The sequence below is a fragment of the Drosophila subobscura genome, chromosome J, assembly GCF_008121235.1.
Source record: "Drosophila subobscura isolate 14011-0131.10 chromosome J, UCBerk_Dsub_1.0, whole genome shotgun sequence".
NCBI lineage: Eukaryota > Metazoa > Arthropoda > Insecta > Diptera > Drosophilidae > Drosophila > Drosophila subobscura.
In genome coordinates, this window is record NC_048532.1 from 12,077,520 (window position 1) to 12,098,006 (window position 20,487).

A 20,487-nucleotide genomic window follows, 5' to 3' on the forward strand; every position below is an offset into this window, starting at 1 on the left:
GGATTTTCAACTTATTTGATTTTGTTTTTAAAGTAAACCCAAGAATTTGCATTTGTTTTGTAAGAGTTTTTCTCTTGTATGGTAAGGGTACTCGCAGACTCCGTCTGGCTGAAGGCATGTCTGCGTACAATATCTTGTTTTATTTGCTCAACTGTTCTTTTAGTCTTTATAAAAAATTTAAATTTGAATTTCGAAGCTGAAGTTCTAAGCAGCGAAACAGTTGCTGGCTTGTCGTCGCTATTTGTATTTATTTATATCTGTTTTGCTGACTTTAATTGCATTTTGTTTAATTTATATTTTTTATTATTTTTACCTTTTATGTTCCTATTCTGGTTGCCAAGGTCGCTTGGGCTCGGTTTCAATATACTTGCTTTTATTTTCTGTGTTCTGCTGCTTTTGTTATGGCAAATAAATATAATTTGTTTCGGGCACTTGTTTCACTCGTTGCGACAATAATTTAATTGCCGCGTGACACAAAGGCGCCTCCAGCTGCACAAACATTGGCCTGCTTCGGCACAGCCCCCTTCCCACAGCCCACTCCGTCAGACTGCTTTTTTCTCTCTGATTTTTCACTGTCCTCAAACGAATTGGTGTCAGTGGGTTTCCATGTCTTCGGCGCTGGGGCGCAACATTTTCAATTTCAAATCAGTTTTCACTTTCGCGCCGCAACTTTCACAGCCAGAGCCGGAGCGCCATCGGCGCGCGCCAAAAACTCTCTGCCCCACACCGGCTGCCTCCCTCCAGCTGCCTGCCTCCTCTTATTGCCGCTGATTGTTGCATTCCATTTTGTGGCAAGCAGACAGCAGTCAGTTTCCATTTCATTTCTGCTTTCCCCCGATGTTAATGATTCCAACAAAAGGGGCGCAAAAAATGCGCCAGTCTTTATATAAAATTAAAATGTACAGTTTATTTTGTGGCACCACAAATTGTGGCAAGACTTTTAAATTATAATCGATATTTCCATTAGAGATCTTTATTTTTAGTAGACCTTTAGGAGACCTTTAAATACAGGCTTTAGCAGTGCGCCGCTCCGCCCACACATTCCACTCTCCACGCGGCTAAATCAGCATTTGCTCCGATCCGATTCGACCTTGCAGCAGTATTAGGAGCCCATAATTTCTCGCTGCTGTCATTCGAGATGCTTTAACTGTTTGTTTGGTTTGGTCAGTTTTCATATTTTGTTGCCGCTTGCTGCTGTTGCTTTTGGTTTTGCTTTTTGCTGTTGTTGACTAAAATGCCATACAGCGCATACTAAAAAAAGTTCTACCGAAATTAATTTATTTCGCACTTAATTATTCAACTGACCTTGGGGCCGTCGTCGTCTGCCCCTCGTGCCTCGCTCACACCCACTCCCTGCACAGCTGCTACTCGTTTCTGGTTCGGATCGGATAACGACCAGAACGAAATAACAACAGAATCCGCAGCAGCAGAATCAGCAAAATCCGCAGAATCTGATCATGCTCGGACATCTATTGCCGAGCACAGAAATCGTGAGAGAGGGAGGGGGGTAGAGCTTTGTGTAACCCCAAAAACAAAATAAAAGAAAAGATCATTCGAAAATAGTTTTGCTACTCGTACAGTCCGGGCGGGGGAAATACATCAATAATAGCGCGCAATTAGTTTGGGATCTTGGGATCCCGGCGGGGAGGAGCAGGCCTGGCAGGCGCTGACAGCAGCAAAAAAATCTGTTGGAGTGATGGATCCGCGACGTATTGAAATCAGATTTAAGCAGAATATGAAACTAGATATAGAGGGATTTTGAATATATTTTTGCATTTATAATGTTTATTTGCTTTGATATTCTTTTATCGTTAACCGCACTTTGTGTTATCTCAGTTGACTTTCCTTGGCGGTTTCCTCAATTATTTTTGTATATTTTGTCACAGCTGATTAGGCAGCTGTATATCACATTTCTATTCCCTATTTTCATGGCACTGTAAACTTGGCAATTACCTCAACACAATTTCCCATTAAATTTTTAATGGGGTTTTTTTCGCACAAAATTCCCTTTGTGTTCTTCACACTTGTGGGAAGTGCAAGCACATTCGTGTCATAATATTCCCCCCTCCAGCTGTAGCGCCACCTACTCCTCCCTCTCCAGCACCTGTCAGAGCTTCTGTTTATTCCAGTGGCTGCAAGCTGTTGGCTGTTGGTGTTGCTGTTTCTTTTCCTCTTTAGGTGTTCTAAGGCAACATTCTCATGTCGACCTTGAACAATTATTGCTTATAAATATAATTTTTTGTTGTTGCTGTTGCTAATGCTGTTTTTATGATCGTTTCGCTTCATTCCTGTTTCTCTGCCTCTGATGTTGATTCTCTCCCTCTTTTGAGATTCGTTTTGGCGCGCGCCGAATATTAGTCCCCCCCTCCCTAGCCATGCCTTGTGCCGTGTTTGCGCAAGTAGAAATTATACTATTTGAATTAATCAATTCAAGACGCACACGTGTCGATTAACGAACTGCAAATCAAAACTTTTCGACATGGAAACAACAGAACGTGCACATTCAAGCATACAATGTGGCATAAAGGGTACGGGGATCCATTGCAAATCAATCAATTAAAATAAACAGTAAACAGAAAGAGGGGAAAGTTCAGCCTAGAACATGAGAATAAGTACGGAGAGTACGTGTACAAAGCAAAAATCCTTGAACCCTTTGTCGTCTCGCATTATATTTTTCCCCTACACTTTGCACCTAAATGTAGTCTCAAGAATAACGGAATATAACGAAATGAAACAAATGGAAATGAAATGCTGGCAAGAGCAAGTGCTGTGCAGAGGAAGCCAATAAGACTGTAGAGTTACCCTGTACAGCTCTGGACAATATGAAAAAAGTAACTCTTTACAGCAATTACCACTCAACCCATATGCCCGCTTTCACCATACTAAAGGGCTCGAGGAGGGTAGCGAGTGTAATTTCACAATCGGTTCAATTCCAAGGGGTTACAATTTGCATGGGATTTCATGGCCAATATGTACATCCTATAGAAGTACCCTACAACAAAATAAGATTTACTATAGACTGTAAATATATTTGCATTATTTGTTGTATAATTAGTGCAAATTTATACAGTTTTTTGCATTCGGCACTCACTCTCTCTCGCTCTATGGGGTTTGCCCTTGCCAAGGCTGTCTGCTCTCCCGAGGTCCCCATTTGCAGTCTCACAAATGCACTTTGATCGGAAGTACCTTCCACCTTACAGGAGCGCCTTATGACGACGCCTCCCCCGCTCTCACTCACTCACTCTTTACATATATTTCTGGGATGAGAACACATTCCTCCCTCCCTCTAAGCCTCCTCCTACCTATGCCCTGTGCTTTGTGAGTTATTTGCGTCGCGACTCAATCGCAGTCGGCATTTTTCGAGTTTAGCGGCCTGTCGTGGGTTTCAAGGACGCGTCGCTTGGTTTTGTTATTGTTGTTGTTGTCTGGAGTAGCCGCTACTGCGAGTTGCTTGAAAAACAACAGCTGAACTTCCGAGCGCCGAACTTTGTATACGCTAAATTCAAGAGACCCCTAATACTCTTTGAATATCTGTTCCAAGTACATACAACTTTATTTGGGTAAATTCTGTAAGGGTATTCGTACTCTCAATCCGCTCTTTATGCATGTAACTTAAAGCAATATGCGTCCGTTCCGTTCCATTGCATTTGAGGGGGAGAAAAGGAAGAGGAGAAACAAATGCAAATTTGCCCTCTCCAGCAGACACACTCCTTAAGCAGCGGGAGAAAGAAACGTAAAGACAATTGCCAAATTCAAAGGCAAGCATACATATGCATGTATGTACATATATGAAAAAGAGAACATGTAATGTGAGAGCAATTAAGTCGCGTACGCACCCTCACACTCCCACCAACAGGTGTCCCATTGCATTGGGAGAGAGAGAAGTCTTAAAAGTCGCAACAAGAGAGCAATTAGGATGAGCAACAGCCGGAGAGCAATTAAGAAATGGACCAGAAGAAGGAGAGCATAGAAGCATTGGAATTGGAACAAGAAATGAGTCACGTACCGTACGCGTCTATCACGCTCTCCCTCTCACACTTTCATTTTTTCACCTAGGTCAAAGCGCGCGTTTCCAAGTCAGCTCCGTGTTTCGGGCCGTAAAAAGCCGGTAAATAGTGAAAAATCCTACCGTAAAATTGTCGCGCAAATGTGCAGTGAAGTGCAGAAGAAAATAAACATTAAATGTGTCACAAAATATTAGTTAAAGTGCACGAAGAAGTGAGTGATCAAGTGTGTGGGCGAAAATAGCATAGAAAAAGAAGATGGCAGCAGTAAATCCACGGAAATATGTGAAAGTGAAGTGCAACAAGTGTTTTATCTAATTGATATCCGCATTAGCATAAATTAAAATACATTTATTCATTTTTTTCATGTGCACCATGTGTGGAGCACCCGGCTGCTCCTGTTTCTTTTTTTCTTTTTCTCTTGTGTGTGCGTGTGCGTGAGAAAAAAGTGCAAAATTGGCGCGAAGTTTTTTTCTCTGTCTCTCTTAATGTTTTAACGGGCGCTTATTAGGAGCGCCTAGTACATTCATATATTTTAAATGTGAGAATAGTGCGGTTGGTCACGTGATCTGTTTGTTTATCTGTGAAAAATATGCAAAAAAGGCGCGAATTTTTTTTTTGGTTTCTTCCTCCTACAAGTAAAAAGTGGTGGGTAGAATGTCCAGAGAGAATGCGTGAGCGCTCTCTCTGCAAGTGTCGCAATAGTATGAGGTGAGGCAATTCGAACATTGGAATATGCCCCTCTCGTTCCTTGTGTGTGTGCAAGCATCGGCGGTGCAAGGCGACCGCACCTTGTCTTAATGCACTCCTAATTTATGCTCTTATTGGGATTGCTCATCGGGAAATTCGCGCGAGAAAAAAACAACTGCAGAAAGAGGTGGACAATTATGGTGAGTTTTTATATTGTTTCTGGGTGCAACAAATGTTTCACCAGTCAAATATACCCCCGATACCCTTTGAGTACCGGGTATACAAATTAAAACCAACAAATGTCGCACTGAATAACTGAATAATAAGCGATAATTTGGCAAACACTACACACACACCCAAGCAAATACTGTCTCAAAACAAGCTCGAAAACAGCTTTGAAAACAAATAAGGAGAAAATAGGGAACAAAGCCAATTCGGGGGGGTTTATGGTCAAGGTCAAGGACGCACATCATGATAAACAGAAACAAAATGTAGCGAGTGCAGCAACAAAATGGAATAAAATTAACTGATTACGCGGCAGACGAGCTGTCGAACTCGAATTCGAAATTTTGAGTGAAGCAAAGCAGAAGGAAAGGTGATCTGATTTCTGGGAAAAGCCGACCACGGTACACGCTATCACTTAGCGACTGTCTCGAGCATCTCTTGCAAAAGTCCATCATGCCCCTTGTAGTAAGAGTAACCTCACAAACCACCGTTTATCGATCATTCCTTGAGACCAACACATATGGAGATCGAACTTGACATTTGCCAGATGGAATGTCCATATACCTTAACATCTTATAGCCTGCAGCTAATTTATCATCCGCTAGAGGGAGGGTCAAAGATCAGCCTCTATGAGGCGCCTACGACACGCAACTGACGTTCCGCTCGTTCGTTTCAAATCAATTCCAATCAACTAATAAAATGGAATAAAATCCAAAACTCTGAATAATCAACGTTGGGGGCTCGCTCGTGCTTTTAATTAATGAACTGAACTTGGAAAGCGGCGACGGCGATGGCGACTAATCGTAGTTTCGGGTTTTTGTCTTGTCTTTGGTCACACCAAAGCTGTGTTGTTCCACAGCGGAAGCCAGAACAGCTTTTGGGGGCTAATCTGATCTAAGACTTAAGCCTCATCCGATGGTAGCATGAGGAGGTGGAGGCGGGTGATTCAGAAGGAGGGTGGGGCCCTCGCCTAATTGAAGGCGCAGACAGCGCCGCATAGTCCGAGTGTATGTAAAAGGCACATTCTGACAAAAAAATCCCGCAGCGAATCACACAAGTAAAAAGGCATTAAAATGTATACAAAAGAAATAAAGAGTACAGCAACAAAAGGCAGCACAGCACAGCTCACACACAAACAACAAAGCAAAGTAAAGCAACAAAAAACCAACAAAATCAAACACGAAACGTTGTTCAAGGTTAGGGTTATCACATTGCCAAGATCAAGGTTATTATACATATGTACATACATACATGTATGTATGTACATATGTACATATATATGAATGTATGTATTTTTTGCTTCTCTCTTTTGTGGAGACGGACGTTTGTCAGTCCCAGCTAAGGTGCATGTGTGTGGTGGTGTGCAACGATTGCCGTGCCAGACAGAACGTCGATAAATTTAGCAAAACTCGCAAAAAGCTTCTGAAATAAAAACTGGCTCAGACGAAAGTAATAATTATAATATGACGATGCTCCGTAATGTTGATTTATTCGGGTATGTTGTGCTGGGGATGCACTCTTAGTAAAGTTGAGAAGGGAGAAATAAAAGATCTGCAGGTTAAAAAATGCATTGATGGCTCTTTTAGGCAGAAGTTCACATACGAAGAGAAATGGGTATCCAATAGGCGGCCATCTCCCTTAGGTAGACTGTAATTGGGTGGCTCATTAGCTATCTATTAAAATATATTACTATTACTTATTTACTCTATTTACATATTTATTTTACATATTGATTACCCTTTTTAATGATTTATATACAGCGTTTGAAATATTAACTAATTTGAAATTATGAATTTAATTTTTAATTCAAAATTCACAAAAATATTCTCTTTTTGCACAAAAACTGACAGTGCTAATGATAGTTGTTTTGATATTTATAAGTTTGCGTTGTGTTTTATCTTTAATCCGATTTGCCAAATCGTATATCAAGTATTAGATCCACTTAACGCCATTTGCAGTTTTCGTTGAGGCTTCTCTACTCTTTGAAATGATTTTCGATGCTCTGCTTTGGTGGTGATTAATTTGTTAAGGAAGTCGATCAATGGATGGGCTGGACAGACTCACACAAGCACAGAGCAGAGGCTGAGGCTACACACTTGTCATTGAGGGCTGAAATGAAAATAAGATCCAAATCGAAATCGGAATCATAAATCGAACGGATAAACAAATGAGAGGCGAGAGCGGCTCTCCAATATCGGAAGTAGCTGAGCTAACGGTGTCTTGTGCATCCATAATATGAATGAGGAATGAGTAAGCCAAACAAAGATCAAGATATGCGAAGGAAAACTGGTTCCGCGATTGGACCGAGGTGTCTGTCGGCCGTGAGTGCCGCTCTACCTCTACCTCTGCGGGTGTATGCGGGCGAATGTCAAATCTTCTGAGTACTTCGCGGTTATCAATGGACTGCTTTTTGGTTTTCCAATTTCGGTCTGTCTGGGTCTCAGTCTCAGTCTGTATCTCTGTTCAAGTTCAAGCGCCCAACCCAAATCGGTTGTATCTCCTCCGCTCCAAAAGCAAACCTCAGTTACTCGTGGCTGTAGCTACTCGTACGACCCTAAGGTCAGTCGTTTAGCAACGCCCAAATCCAAATATTGACTGACGCTCTAAATACGAGCGAAGCCCAGCGGCGGCGTCGGCGCGCCGGTCGCCGTTTCGGCGAGTTCGGAGTGCGGAAAAACCTTCGACGATACCTTGACTTCAATTTGTTGGGTTTGTCGTTGTTTGTTGCTCTTATTTGTAGTTGTTTTTGTTGTTGTTTCTTCTGCTATTGCTGCCGAAAGCGTGGTCCAAACTTGACCCAATTTTAGTGGCGATCTTCCATTGTCTGTCCAGCCTAAATGTGCGCGCCCTGACCCTGACCTGTAGGTGTGGCTGTCTCACGTCTCTCTGTGGTTCCTTTTTTAGGGTGTGGGCTTATTATTCGAACTAGAAATTCATACATTTCTTATTTAATTTTTGAGGGTTTATGGGATGCATTTTTAATGCTTATGTGTGCCGAAATACGATATTTAAACTTCAAATGAGACCCCAGAAATAAAACAAACACCCACAGAAGAAGACACACAGTGTCAGATTTCGAAGCGTTTCCTGTTCTGTATCGCTGGTAGCTTGCATCTGCTTTTTATCTGTTCTTCTGCTCCGATTTTGTCTATCTCAGCATTGGGCTCCCGAGCACCCAGACAGATCAGATCAGATCGCATGGCATCGGATCGGATGGTGGTGGTGGGATCAACAAACTGGTGGTGTCTGGTCTCTGCGTTCATTCCACTTTGTGTGTGGGGTAAACATGAGTTGACATTTCTGCTAGCCATGTTTATTATTCCAATGAGAATGAGAGTACATTCCACTCCGCCCACAGAGTGGCCGATAAGAGTGGCAATTGCAAAACAAAGCAAAAAGCAAAAACAAAACAAAATCTGATGTAAACAAAAAGCCAGGATAACCATCCAATAATAAACACTGTTCCGCAGGGGAATGGGTTTTCCATCTCCCTATAGGGAGTCAATCACAAAGAAAATAGAAACTGCTCTTGAAGAGATTTCTATTTATAGCAGAGCGGGGAGGCATGGGTGGAGCGTGAGCTCAACTCAAGTTCAATGGCTGCACCCTCCAGCCCCAGCGTTGAGTCAGCAAAAGTCGCAATTTGCATGTGTCCGAAGAGGGGCTCTTGATTCTGTCCCCTGTCCTGTAATTGCAGGAATTATGTTTCTTGGATGAATCTGCAACGTGCAGCGCATACGAAATGAACACTCAAAGAGCTTAAATGTTTTCATAACTCATCATAAAGAACGCCGTAAATCACGCCCCAAAAAACAACAGCAGCAAAAAAACCTTTAGAAGAGGACACCACGCCAAAGTACCGAAAGCAAAGCCAAAGCTAAAGTCAAAGGGGAGCTGCAGAGAGGTGCAGTGATATGATCTTTAGGGAGATTCGTGCCAAGGCCAACTGTCGACTGATGTCTGAGGTAGATTGTGCAACTTTGTCGCATTTCAGAATTCGCTAAATTCATTGGAAAGTCAGGAGACGCACTCTTGAATTAGTGCCGCATAAAGTGCAATCAATTTTTGCTTAAATTTATAGTTGTTAAACGAGCAAAGAAAGACTTAAATGAACTCCATTTTAATAGAGATTTTGACGTAAGAAAATCTCTGCTCTTCTTTTGGAATTTCTCTTGGAACGATCGATTACTTTTTAGTTTATATATTTTATTTCAAAATATTTGTCAGCTAAAGAAGGGCAACCGCCAGCCCATTCAACTACATTACAAAGGGAAGGAGGGAGAAAAAATCAGACGAGGAGAAAGAGCAAGAGGAGTATAAAATCTGACCACAAATACATACATATATACACACATATGTATGTCTCTCTGTGTGCAACCCATTTGGACCGCCAAGGACAACTTGATTGAGTCGCCGCATAATATTTCCGGTAGCTCTTTTGCAGCGGCTGCTGCTCCTGTCTTTTGTTGTTGCTTTTGTCTTTTTGCTGCACTTATTAGCTGCTTCCTCTGCAGCCAGTCGTGGGCTCCATGCAGCCTCAGCAGAAATGCAGACAAAAGATCAGAGAAACAGCTGGCAGACCCTGAACTTTGTCGCCCCAATGCAATTTCTTGCCTCCTCTTCCCAGCTGCACTTTGGGCACTCTTCTGGGGCCTGGGATCTACATATCTATGCATTGCGTATGGTTGTGCCCCGCCTTGAATTGAGTGAGTGAACCGATGATTAAATGCACTGCTTGCAGATCTTTGTGCTGCAGATGAAAAATACACTTATTTTAAGTGAATAAAGTGAATATCAATATACGGATTTATGAGCAGAAGAACATAATGCAGAGCAGGAACTTTTCTGCATATATCTAGGGATACTTTTAAGGACTAACAGCTGTATCCTTTCCTTTGAGCTCGTCTTTAACCTCGTTTCAGATCAGGGCATAGCCGCGTGATCGTTAGTCACTGGCTCGTCGCAAATGTGCATTAACCGCGCCAAGGGTACACCCCTTGGGGGGTATCCGGGGTAGAGTTCTCTCTCTTCTTCTCTCTCTGGGGACGACCACTCTGCCACTGCTGCACCCTTGAACCGCTTGAACCGCTCATTGACCGCTTAATTAGGGCCGTGTAAGTACTTCTTTCCGTCATATTCGAGATTGTCGGCCTCCTCCTTTGCGTCTTTGTCCAAGCGAATGCCGCAGACTCCCCGCTCCCCACCGATGCCCACAGTATCGGAGTACAATGCACCGCGCTCGCAGCTCGATCCGTCGTCCATTGGTCGGTCTATGACCTGACTGCCACAAGCGTCAACGTTTTTTAATTGTGCTCTGCATATCATTTGATATTAAATATGTACACTCGCTGCAGTATATATATGTACATATATATTTACGTACTTGCATATGTATTTTTTGTATGGATTGTATGGAACACACAAAGAACAATGGTGCGGGTTCAGGGCGATCCCATGTGGACTCTTTTTTTTTCGCTGGGCTCTGATTAATTTCATTGCGATGATTAAACCTCAGCGAATGCGCAAACTTTCCTCGGTTTGCCCTAACTCAGGCGGGGGATGTGGATGGAGGGGGAGGCATCGAAGGGCCGCTCTTAAGAGGCTTTTACTGTGTCTATGGCAACCAGATGGGGCACGATTTTCTCGCTGATGATGGGGTTGACTTTTCTGACGCACAACCTTTGCCATCTTTTGTACATTTTTAATACGAAAATGCAGACAGGCCAATTAAACCAATGCACTGCGGGTTGTGCTATATATAAACCTGAATAAAGGATATCTAAAAACTGTCCTCATGCATAGAAATCGAATTTAAACTTGAGGACTTTCAATAAACCTTAGGGAAAAGTATAATTTTAGAAAAATGTATGTGCATAATTTTTAGAAATTAATTTGAAATTAAAGGGAAAATATATAGCTGGGGAGTGTTTGAAAAAAGACAACTGGCTACAGGAGAGGATCTACCAAATGAGGAGGAATATCATTATATTTAATGAAGGCTTTACTAACAAATTGTTCTACTAAAATCGATCTATTTATATATAATATTTATTAATATTTTAAGGCCCTTGCTTGAGCATCCTCGTTTTTCTTTAATTATGCCTCCCACATATAAAATAAAATCCATTGGACAGCTCCAACACCCCACACAGCGCCACATCTGTGGCCCAAGCTTTCCCCCGAAGTGGCGCTTAACTAATTTGATTCATTCTTTCACTTTTATTACGCAGTCAGAACGCGCGACTGCCACTGCCACTGCAGGCAATGTGTGCGCTTGACCCTCGGCAATTTGCGTCAATGTCAATGTCAACCCCAAAGCCATGCCTCATAGTTGTACGGGAGGTGGCAATTATCGTTGTTCGGCGGGTAGGGGGGTGGTGTGTGCTGCAGCTGCAGCGATTTGACCTTGAACGCTCATCCAGTGCATGGACTCCCGGGGTTCGGTCAAACGAATGACCTTTCAATGCATTGCCCTCTCTTTCTGCCGCTGTGCTGCATCTCTGTGGACTCGGGACTAAAAATAAGCTCCGATGGAAAAGCTCACGACTGAAGGTCAAAAAACCCACCCAACTGTAGATAGCAGCCGCCCATCAACCCAACCCTCCCGCACCGCACCGCACCTCGAGTGGCGGGGAGGCACATGCAGCTGCCGCGTGCGCAAGTTCAAGTGCAAGGCAAGCGCAGGAAAGGGGGTGTGTGCAGGGGGCATGCCATTGCTGCCGTTCCACTCTCTCTATAACGTATGACCTTGCTGCATTGACGTACCGTGCCGGCCACGGTCATGGCCACCGTGTGGGCGTCGAGTCATCTTCCCAAGTGGCTCCTCTTCCTCCTCCTCCTTCTGCTTAGTGGAATTCTGTGCGGGCCCAAGGCTTGTGCCGGCCGGCCGGCTCGGCTTGGCTCTGTCCACCGACGTTAGACGATTGGGAAAACTATTTTTAACATCCTGCCCCACTTTGTGGACACCCTGTCGATGTCGTAACACACCTCCTCCTCCGACTTCGCCTTCCAATCAGCGTCACTCGATGAAACTTGGGCAATTTATTTGATTTTAATTGAAACTTTAGTCTGGCTTTCTGTTGCCTGGCCTTTCTTTCCTGTGTGTGTGGGATGTCGTGGGTGTCAATGGTGTAGAATCCCCGGTGAGAGACTTTTCCATGTGAACCCATTCTTAGTTCGGGTTTTGGGATGATCCACGAGCATCATCACTCTCGTGTAATCTTTATAAATGTTTGTGTCGCTCTTAAAGTCAATCATTTCACGGACTCTGCCCCATCCTCTCACGCTCTCCGCGAAAGAGCAGAAGAAGCGGGTGAATAGCGAGAATAAAACCAACTTTGACGGCTTGACACGGACACGTGGCTTAATTGCATTAACGGAAAATATAACTTTGTTTGTTGGCAGGCAACCCTCCCTGCCCAGCCTCTCCTGCGCGCGCTGTCATCATGGCACTTGGCTCCGCTTTGCTCCTGTGATAAAAAGCAACAGCAGAAGCAGCCTCAAAGCATCGTCCTTTTGTTGACCTTTAACGATGGCAGAGACAGTGATAGCAGCTCAGATGGGCAGAGAGAGCGTCAGAGAGAGAGAGATGGAGAGTCAAGCTGCTAAAAGAATTATTTAAAAATCAAATCAAAGTCACGCGCCGCAATGTAATCAACAGACGAGGCCCCGGCGCCCACAATGCGTGGGAGGGGAAGGGCGAACGCTCGAACGTAGTGCAAGCCCAAGGTCAAAAGTTGGATGGGGAATGGCAGGGCAGGACAGCAGGTGCGTAAGAAAGGTCCATCAGCCGTCAGTCGTTGAACAATAAGCAGGGCCACGCGCCGCAAAGTATGCAAAGCCAAGGAGGAGAAGGACCAACAACCCACACCGCAGCTGCGGCCACGTGTGTGCCGCTGTGTGTGTGTGTGGGTGTGTGTGTGTTTGTGTTTATGTGTGTGGGTGGCAGCAACAGCAACAGCCACAGCGAACCAGAGAGAATCCCTCCCTCGTTCAGCTTTAACCTTGAACTTCACCGTTGCCAAGGCAGAACCGAACCGAACAGAAGCGGGAATGGAGAGTGTAAGTGAGGGAGATGAAGCTTTCTCTGTCGCGGAGAGCTTTTACGCTAACGCTTGCCGTAGAGTCCTTGAATGTGCGGAGTGGAAATTTTCTTGTTTTTATTCTACCTACGGCCTTGGTAGGCATTTCAGTTGGGACAGGGAAGCTCTCTCTCTCTTCTCTTTCTCTTGGAAAGCTCTATGCCGGTTACCAGAGTGGGAGTGGCATGTGCGGAAAAAAGCTTCGCTTGGGTTGACTGTACTTCGGGTGACATTGCCAGAACTTTCTCCTTGGCATTGCACGCGTTTGAACTTTCTACTCGCTCTGGGTCTGACTATCTCTCTCTCTTTCGCTCTCGGCGAAGGCCAGACCGCAAGTTTGTTGCCATTTGTGTAGGAGACAGGGTGGTTGTGGTGGCAAAGCTCTCGTCCCGCTGTTGCGCATTTCAGAGGTACGTCATCAGCCCCCACCTCCCCCACTCGAGCCACACGCAAATTCAATTTGCATTTCGAAATAATTTTCATGGGAAACGGGAAAACCTCAGCCAACCCCTCTCATACCCATAGGAAAACTATAGCATACTTATCTACCAGGGAGACAGACTTCCAGCACATCATTCGTTTTCCTTCAGTGCAGGGTTTGTGGTGGGTGGTTGGCCCCCTGCTGTGTGGCAATTTGTTAACCGTTTCGGATGGCCAGTCATGCTTTGGCTCCTGCTCTGGGCTCTGCTTTTGTGAATGAACTCGAAGAAAGTTTGTGCCTGAAAGAAGGGAGATGAGGCATTAGAACTGACTTCCTGGGTCCAAGGAAAAGTTGCCTGGCTATTAATAGCGTTTGTCCTCCCGCCACTCTCTTTAACATTCTCTGACCATTTACTTGGGTACTTTCCGTTCGTGGTAACGCTGTCAACTTGTTTACTGCCCTTTTATGGAAGTTTTCCACGTCATGCAAAAGTATGAGAGGCCATGCCACCATTCCCTGCCATTCCACGAGGACAGCTCAACCTTGACCACGCAGAGTTAGTTACCAAGTTCTTTTAATGGATGGACTGGAGAGCCGCTCTATAGGTGCGGCAGTGGCTCTTCTAGAGAAATTTTTGCTCCATAAAAAAGCCAGGAAGGGTCTTCATTTTAACGTATAATTCCTATGCCAATTTTAATTAAAAACGAGAAGGGACGTGTGAGACGCTTCTTACGCGTCACAACTTTTATACCCGGCACTCAGTACTACATCTGCAACTTAGCGGTTATTTGTCAGATTTTACATTTTTTTTCTTCATCTGTCATCTACATCAACAACACTGCTCACGCCAACACGCTCCTTTAGCTCGCCACCCTCCCCTATAGACACACACTGCAGAGTCGCGGCAGAGGCATAGACAGAGGCAGAGACAAAGGCAGAGACGTGTCAGGGGGAGAGGCCATAAACAGCGCGATGCAGAGTGTTAATGCTGCGGGACGGGGTGGGTTTGGCCACTGCAAATTAATTTCTTCATTGTGGCTTTAAAAATGTTCCAATCGTATCCCAATTTGGTGATCTGATAGATATGGTCATTCCCTACAAAATGGCGTTTTTAGTTTTCTGCTATCTTCAAAATTGTAGATTTGGGAGGTTTTCGCCCTTTTGCGGAGGCGGAAGGGGGCGTGGCTCATTTTTGAAATACACTTGTAACAGTGTGAGCATACAGAAGTCTGGATGCAAAATTTGGTGGCTCTAGCTCTTATAGTCTCTGAGATCCAGGCGCTCATAAGGACGGACGGACGGACGGACGGACGGACGGACGGACGGACGGACGGACGGACGGACGGACAGACAGACATGGCCCAATCGACTCGGCTATTGATGCTGATCAAGAATATATATACTTTATGGGGTCGGAAACGTTTCCTTCTGTGCGTTACATACAACCGTTATCCGCACAAATACAATATACCCTATTTACTCTTCGAGTACCGGGTATAAAAATCACAATGAAAATCAAGACTGTGTTCATTTGTATGTGGATGTGTGGAAGAGAGGACTGATACCTCTTAAATACTCTTCAGCTCCTCGGGCAGCGGGCTCTTTGGATGCTTATTCTCAAAATGCTGCTTGTAGGTCCTTGGATCCGGCATCTGTGACATACAGATGGCACACACATGCAGCAGCGCCTTTTGGGCGGCCTTCTTTTGGTCCTGATCACTGTGCCCCTGTTGCTTCTTAATCTTGGCCTGCTCCTCGGCTGTCTTGGCCTGCGACTGGATCTTCTGATGACCGCGTGCCATTGTTTTTCATTAAGAAATTTCCGTGAAATTTTAGTTATTGTTTGATGCATTTTTTCTTTGAATAAAAATACAGATTGTAGATTGTTTTTCTGTGTAATATTATGCCACATTTCTGTAGAAACTGGGAACCTAAGAGGTGCTGGAAAAAAGTTCCCTGGTCCAATATATAAGGCCATTTACTTTTAAGGTTTACACAGCAGCAGCAGATGCAAATATTTATACTTATTATGTTTCTAAAGTATGGTCGGACGGGGGTGACATCCTGTAAGTGTGGAAGTACACTACTCCGCACGGCTGACACTCTGTGGCCAGGCATCGTTGTCGCCTATCGTTTACAAAGGACCAAGACAAACATTTACATAAGACAATGTGATGCGGCATTAGCCTGCCCTCCCCTCGACCATCCCACCACGGAGATGGGTATTATTTTTGGAAATTTTGAACTTATTATCGATTCCAATGTCAAGTGTTTGCCGTGAACTTCTTTTGCATTTGGTGTGGAATTTATTGCCCCTGCCCTCCCCAAATCTCTAGCCTCCGAAAGTCACCCCAAAAACCGAGGGGGGCATGCTTCTTTCTGTTTCCAGCTTCCATTTACTTCCACGCTCACCCCACTTCCAACACGTGTCCCGGTCGATTGGGAGGGGATTGGTGGTGGGGCATGGAATAGCTTCGACTGGGAGCTGGGACCTGGGAATGGGATTCTGTGACTGGGGCTTTGGATTTTTCGGATGCTGCGCAGTTTGTTGTTGCTCCCTCCCTCCCATTCCCTCCACTCCCCTTTCCGCTCTGGTTTGCTCAACTTCAAGGTTAACTTCCGGTCCTCATGCTACTCCTGCCTCAATGCCTACCCCTGTAAGCCCTGTGCCTTGCCCAACTTGCCGCTGCTTGTGCGGGAGGGTGGGCGCCATATTGTTGTGGAGAGGAAGTATTATGTAATCTACTCATAGCAGAAGCAGAAAACAAATTGCGATTGAGCAGGGACCTGGGACTGGGACAGGGATAGGGACAGAGACCCAACCAAACCCACTTCCGGTTCGTCGTTTTGTGGGTTCGTTCAACTCGCGTTCGCTTTGCGGCCATAAATCTCTAGGACAGAGCCTGGACGGAACCTAGGACTATGCCAGGACATCCTGCTGGTTCGTTGACTGCGAGGTCAATGCCTGCAATGCCTGATTTCCCGCTCCCTTTTTTTGTGTTTAACTTTTTTCCGCTGATGATTACATTCTGGCGTGCCTGGACGTCCCTTTGCTGCCATTCCTCTGCCCATTTACTGCCAACTGGCAACTGGCACTGCCATTAAATTGATGAATTAACGTTTACATATTGGCACAAGCTTTCGATGGCATTAGCCCTTGGGATAGACCCCCCTCCACACCACCAAAACGAATTTCCATTAAAAATATGTCTGTATGGCCGATTATTTCGGTGTTTTGTATGTATACATCAGGGTGTATCCATGTTCAAATTGTTCGACATTAGCTTCCTTTTAGGATTCCAGGAATTAGCACCGGGTATGATATCATGTATTAAGGTCGTGACCTTGGACTTCGGTTGACTTGGGCAGTGAACGCGCAGGTTAAGAAATTTGATATATCATTTATGACAATTATTCAAAGAGTAATATATATGTATGTATGTATGTATGTATGTACATATTTTTGATCTACCTCTGAATCCAAGGAAATATTTATACATTTTGTTGTATTATTATTTACAATATATTATTATTATTTAATAGTGCATTTCCCAGGAATAAATAGTAAAAATGATTGGAAATATGATGGTATTGTCTAATATATTTAAAATAAAATCGGCTAGTAGTTTATAGTTGATTTTTGTACTGAAATAATGCGAGTATCTATCCCAATCTTCTCATTTGTTTGTGTCAGAGTCGTTGGTCCTGCTGGTGAAATTTTTATTCATTTAAAAAAGAGTTTTGTAATCGATAGCAAAACGCTAAAAACCAAACGAATTTAAACATAAAATATTCGAAAATGTAACAACAAATACTCGTAATCTAAATGCAAATTGTGAGAATTATAAACATTCTTTTGTGTAGTTTTGCTTTGTTCTAAATCAAATAGAACTACACTATTTGCCTCAACCTGTACATTCCATAGATGTATATATTTCCTATAAAATCAAATTAAAGCCCACAAATGCCCAGCTACAAAAAAACAACAACATTTGACCACAACAGAAATAATGATTTCCAGCTATGGGCAGCAAACTAAAAGAATAAAGAATAAGGCAAGAACAATGCTCGTAAAGTTCTCTGAAGAGCAAGAATAGAACAATGTACAATGTGGCAGTGGCAGTGAAATTTCAATGTCAGAACTATAGAGAGGCCCCTACGCCCCTTCTACCCTCTGGCAAAGGTCAGGGTAAGCAAATGGAAATGGAAATGGAAATAGACACAGAAATGGATAGATAGATAGAAACTTTTGCTAAATATTTACAGAAAACTATTCAGAACCGCACCCACGGCACACCCCGCACACTGCGCACTCTGCTGTATGAATACTACGACTAATTGTGACTCAATTCGGAACAGTTTTGGGTCATTTGCTTGACCCGTGGACACCACCAGCAGCAGCACCAACGCACTATGGGGCATTTGACCACTTTTCCTGGCCGAAACTCATTTGTCAAAAGTCAAAAAAGTAATATTTTTTTAACGGATATTCATAGGGATAACATCAGTCCGTAATGTTACATACCCAGAAAATTAACAGTGCGCACCACTGTTAAGATAACAGCTGTTAAAGTCAGCTGTTTGCTACGAACAATATAAAGTTATCGGAAAACTGATTTTTTTATGAAGTTTAAAGTGCAAAAATTGCTAAATTTACCAATTTAAGTAAATTTTTTACAACATTCTTGATTCAGACAGGTATTAAAAAGTTGTTTGTGAGTTTGAAATTAAAAAATTAACCTCATAATATGTTTAATGGCTAGTTTTTTAACAAGTCCATATTTATGACGAAAATTTGTCTTTGAATAGACTTACAAAGTGTTCGGTTCCCGCCGGAAGCAATAAACTGCATAGATATTGTAGAGTTTTCAATTCTTAATCCAATTTATGTTACTTTTTCTTGCGCTTTTCTGCGTCTTCGGAGATATTTAAGTTTTCGTTACATAACCTAAAGTTTGGAAATTCGGAGTTGTTTGCAATGTTAAACTCAGTGAAGAAGAAAGTTGTGGAAGAAGATGTCGATTTGCATTGCATTTAAGTGGTAATACCTGTCACTAGCTTTGAGACCGATAAGGGATATTTGTAGACCCTTTGAAGAACTTTTTTTCACGGTTTGTCGATTAAATTGAACAATTCCACGGAAAAATTGAAACAAATCGTAAAAAACTGTGCAGATTGGATCAATTCGTGCAACTATAATAACGTTGAGACATTTCCAGTATATCTGCACTGACGTGCAGTGCTATTGTGTCCAACATTTTACAAATTAAAGAAAAGAAGCTGCTTGCCGTATACAAGGAAGTCAATGTAAAAATCCGATTATCTTCTACATTAAAATTTTTAAAAATCCGGGCACAACTTTTTTAGTTTAATATGGCATTGCTTTACATATTCCCATCATTATTTGTTTAATTCAATTTAAAAATAAAATAAAAATTCGATTTTACCCTGAAGAAAAGGCGGTGCCACGCCCATTTTTTTCAACATACCTTCCTTTCACTATTATAAACTCATATCAAAAAACTAAATCAAAAAATAATGTTTCGTTCGGAAGTTATTAATTAATGCCACAAAAAGTGGTCAAATGCCCCATTGTGCAACGCCGCGTGTCAGCGTTCTGCTGTCTCAGCGTTTCACTGAGTGCGTCATCATTAGCGCTGGAAGTGCAGTGGTGTGGGTGGCCATCAGTGCGACAATTGTCTGATTTTGTAGTGGTGGAGCGGACATTGGTCTTTGGTCTTTTGACTCTACCCCTATCCTAGGCAACCCTTCTTACCCCACCCTACAGTACACCACATTACGATTATTCTGTCTGTTTAGCAATTTTTTCCACTGAACTTGAAACGGTCGCCATTGCCATGCATCGAAGGCGTGAAAATTTGTTCGATATAGACAGTATTTTTTGCTGTTCTGGGGGGATCTGTAGTTTATTTATATTATGGCTTTCATTACTTCACTCCACACGAGCTTCATAATCCCTTTTTGGTTGTGGATTCCAGGAAATCATTTCCATGCCGATCTTTGCTTTGGATAATTGCTGAAACCTTGAAATAAACAGACACTGGGCACTGCCATTGGAGTCACTGGTCACTGCAGGAGGCACTGGGCACTGCGCACTGGGCAACTTGACACCAAATTACATAAATACAACGACCACGACGAGTATTGTGGACAAATAAACTGTACTTTGCTTCGTATGACACAAAAGACAACAACAACGAAACAAAAAATTAAATTAAAGCGGAATCAAAAAAAAGAGCAAACACTTTTGCTGCATGGGTGGATGGAGTGTTGTCTTGTCCATGCGGTCGCTGTGTGTCGTCGCCATTTCCCGGGAATATTACGAGTTCAACGCTTCTGGACAGAGTCAGTCAGTGCAGTTGGGAAGCGTGAGAAATGTGGCAACGGCGGGGATTGGAACTGAACTGAAACTGGGTCGGCGGGATCCGTTGGGATTTCAGTTTCATTAGAACTGGTGACTAAGATCTAGCAAAGATAAAAGGCGTTTGGTTAGCAGGGTACCAATATCAGATACACGAGTGGAGTTGGGACTTACATGGCTGCGAGCTGTTGGCATGTAAGATTTAGTGAATGAATTTAGGTTGAGTCGTAGATTTGCTGTTAAAATAAAAGCAGAAGATGAATGGGGAATTAGCTGTTAACATAAATGTGTTTAGGAATGGAATAGCAGAAAGGTGTAACGAATAAATTTACGAAAGTATGCAAAATTTGTAAGACCAATGAGCTCTCAGCGTGAACATATGGTTGCATGTGTACAGGTTTAAATTTCAATGAACAATCTAAAGGCCAATCAACTTTGGGCAGCCAAGAACAAAGATCCTGTGCCCCTCCTTCAGGGCCCATGTCCGTGTTAACGGTATTTTCTGTGTGTATGTGTGCGTAACACGATCCTCTTCTGTCTTGCAGGAGTCTCTCCTGTCTCTCGTCCTGCTTCAGGGACAGATCTTAAGCACTTTTCAAGCAGCTGCTCCGGCTGCCGCTGTCTGTCGCTTTAACTGGTCATTCGATATCGCTGCGTTTAGGTCTCTGTGTGTCTCTGGCTGTC

The 20,487-nt window shown here is 43.4% G+C and overlaps 1 protein-coding gene across 1 annotated transcript; it reads right to left on the bottom strand.

The window, feature by feature from the left end:
• Positions 1-14,985: 14,985 nt before the first annotated feature.
• Positions 14,986-15,237, bottom strand: LOC117894096 (zinc finger protein 706-like). Its single transcript, XM_034800969.1, has one exon. It carries the CDS (start codon positions 15,221-15,223, stop codon positions 14,990-14,992), a length of 234 nt encoding a protein of 77 aa, XP_034656860.1. The 5' UTR covers positions 15,224-15,237; the 3' UTR covers positions 14,986-14,989.
• Positions 15,238-20,487: the final 5,250 nt, after the last annotated feature.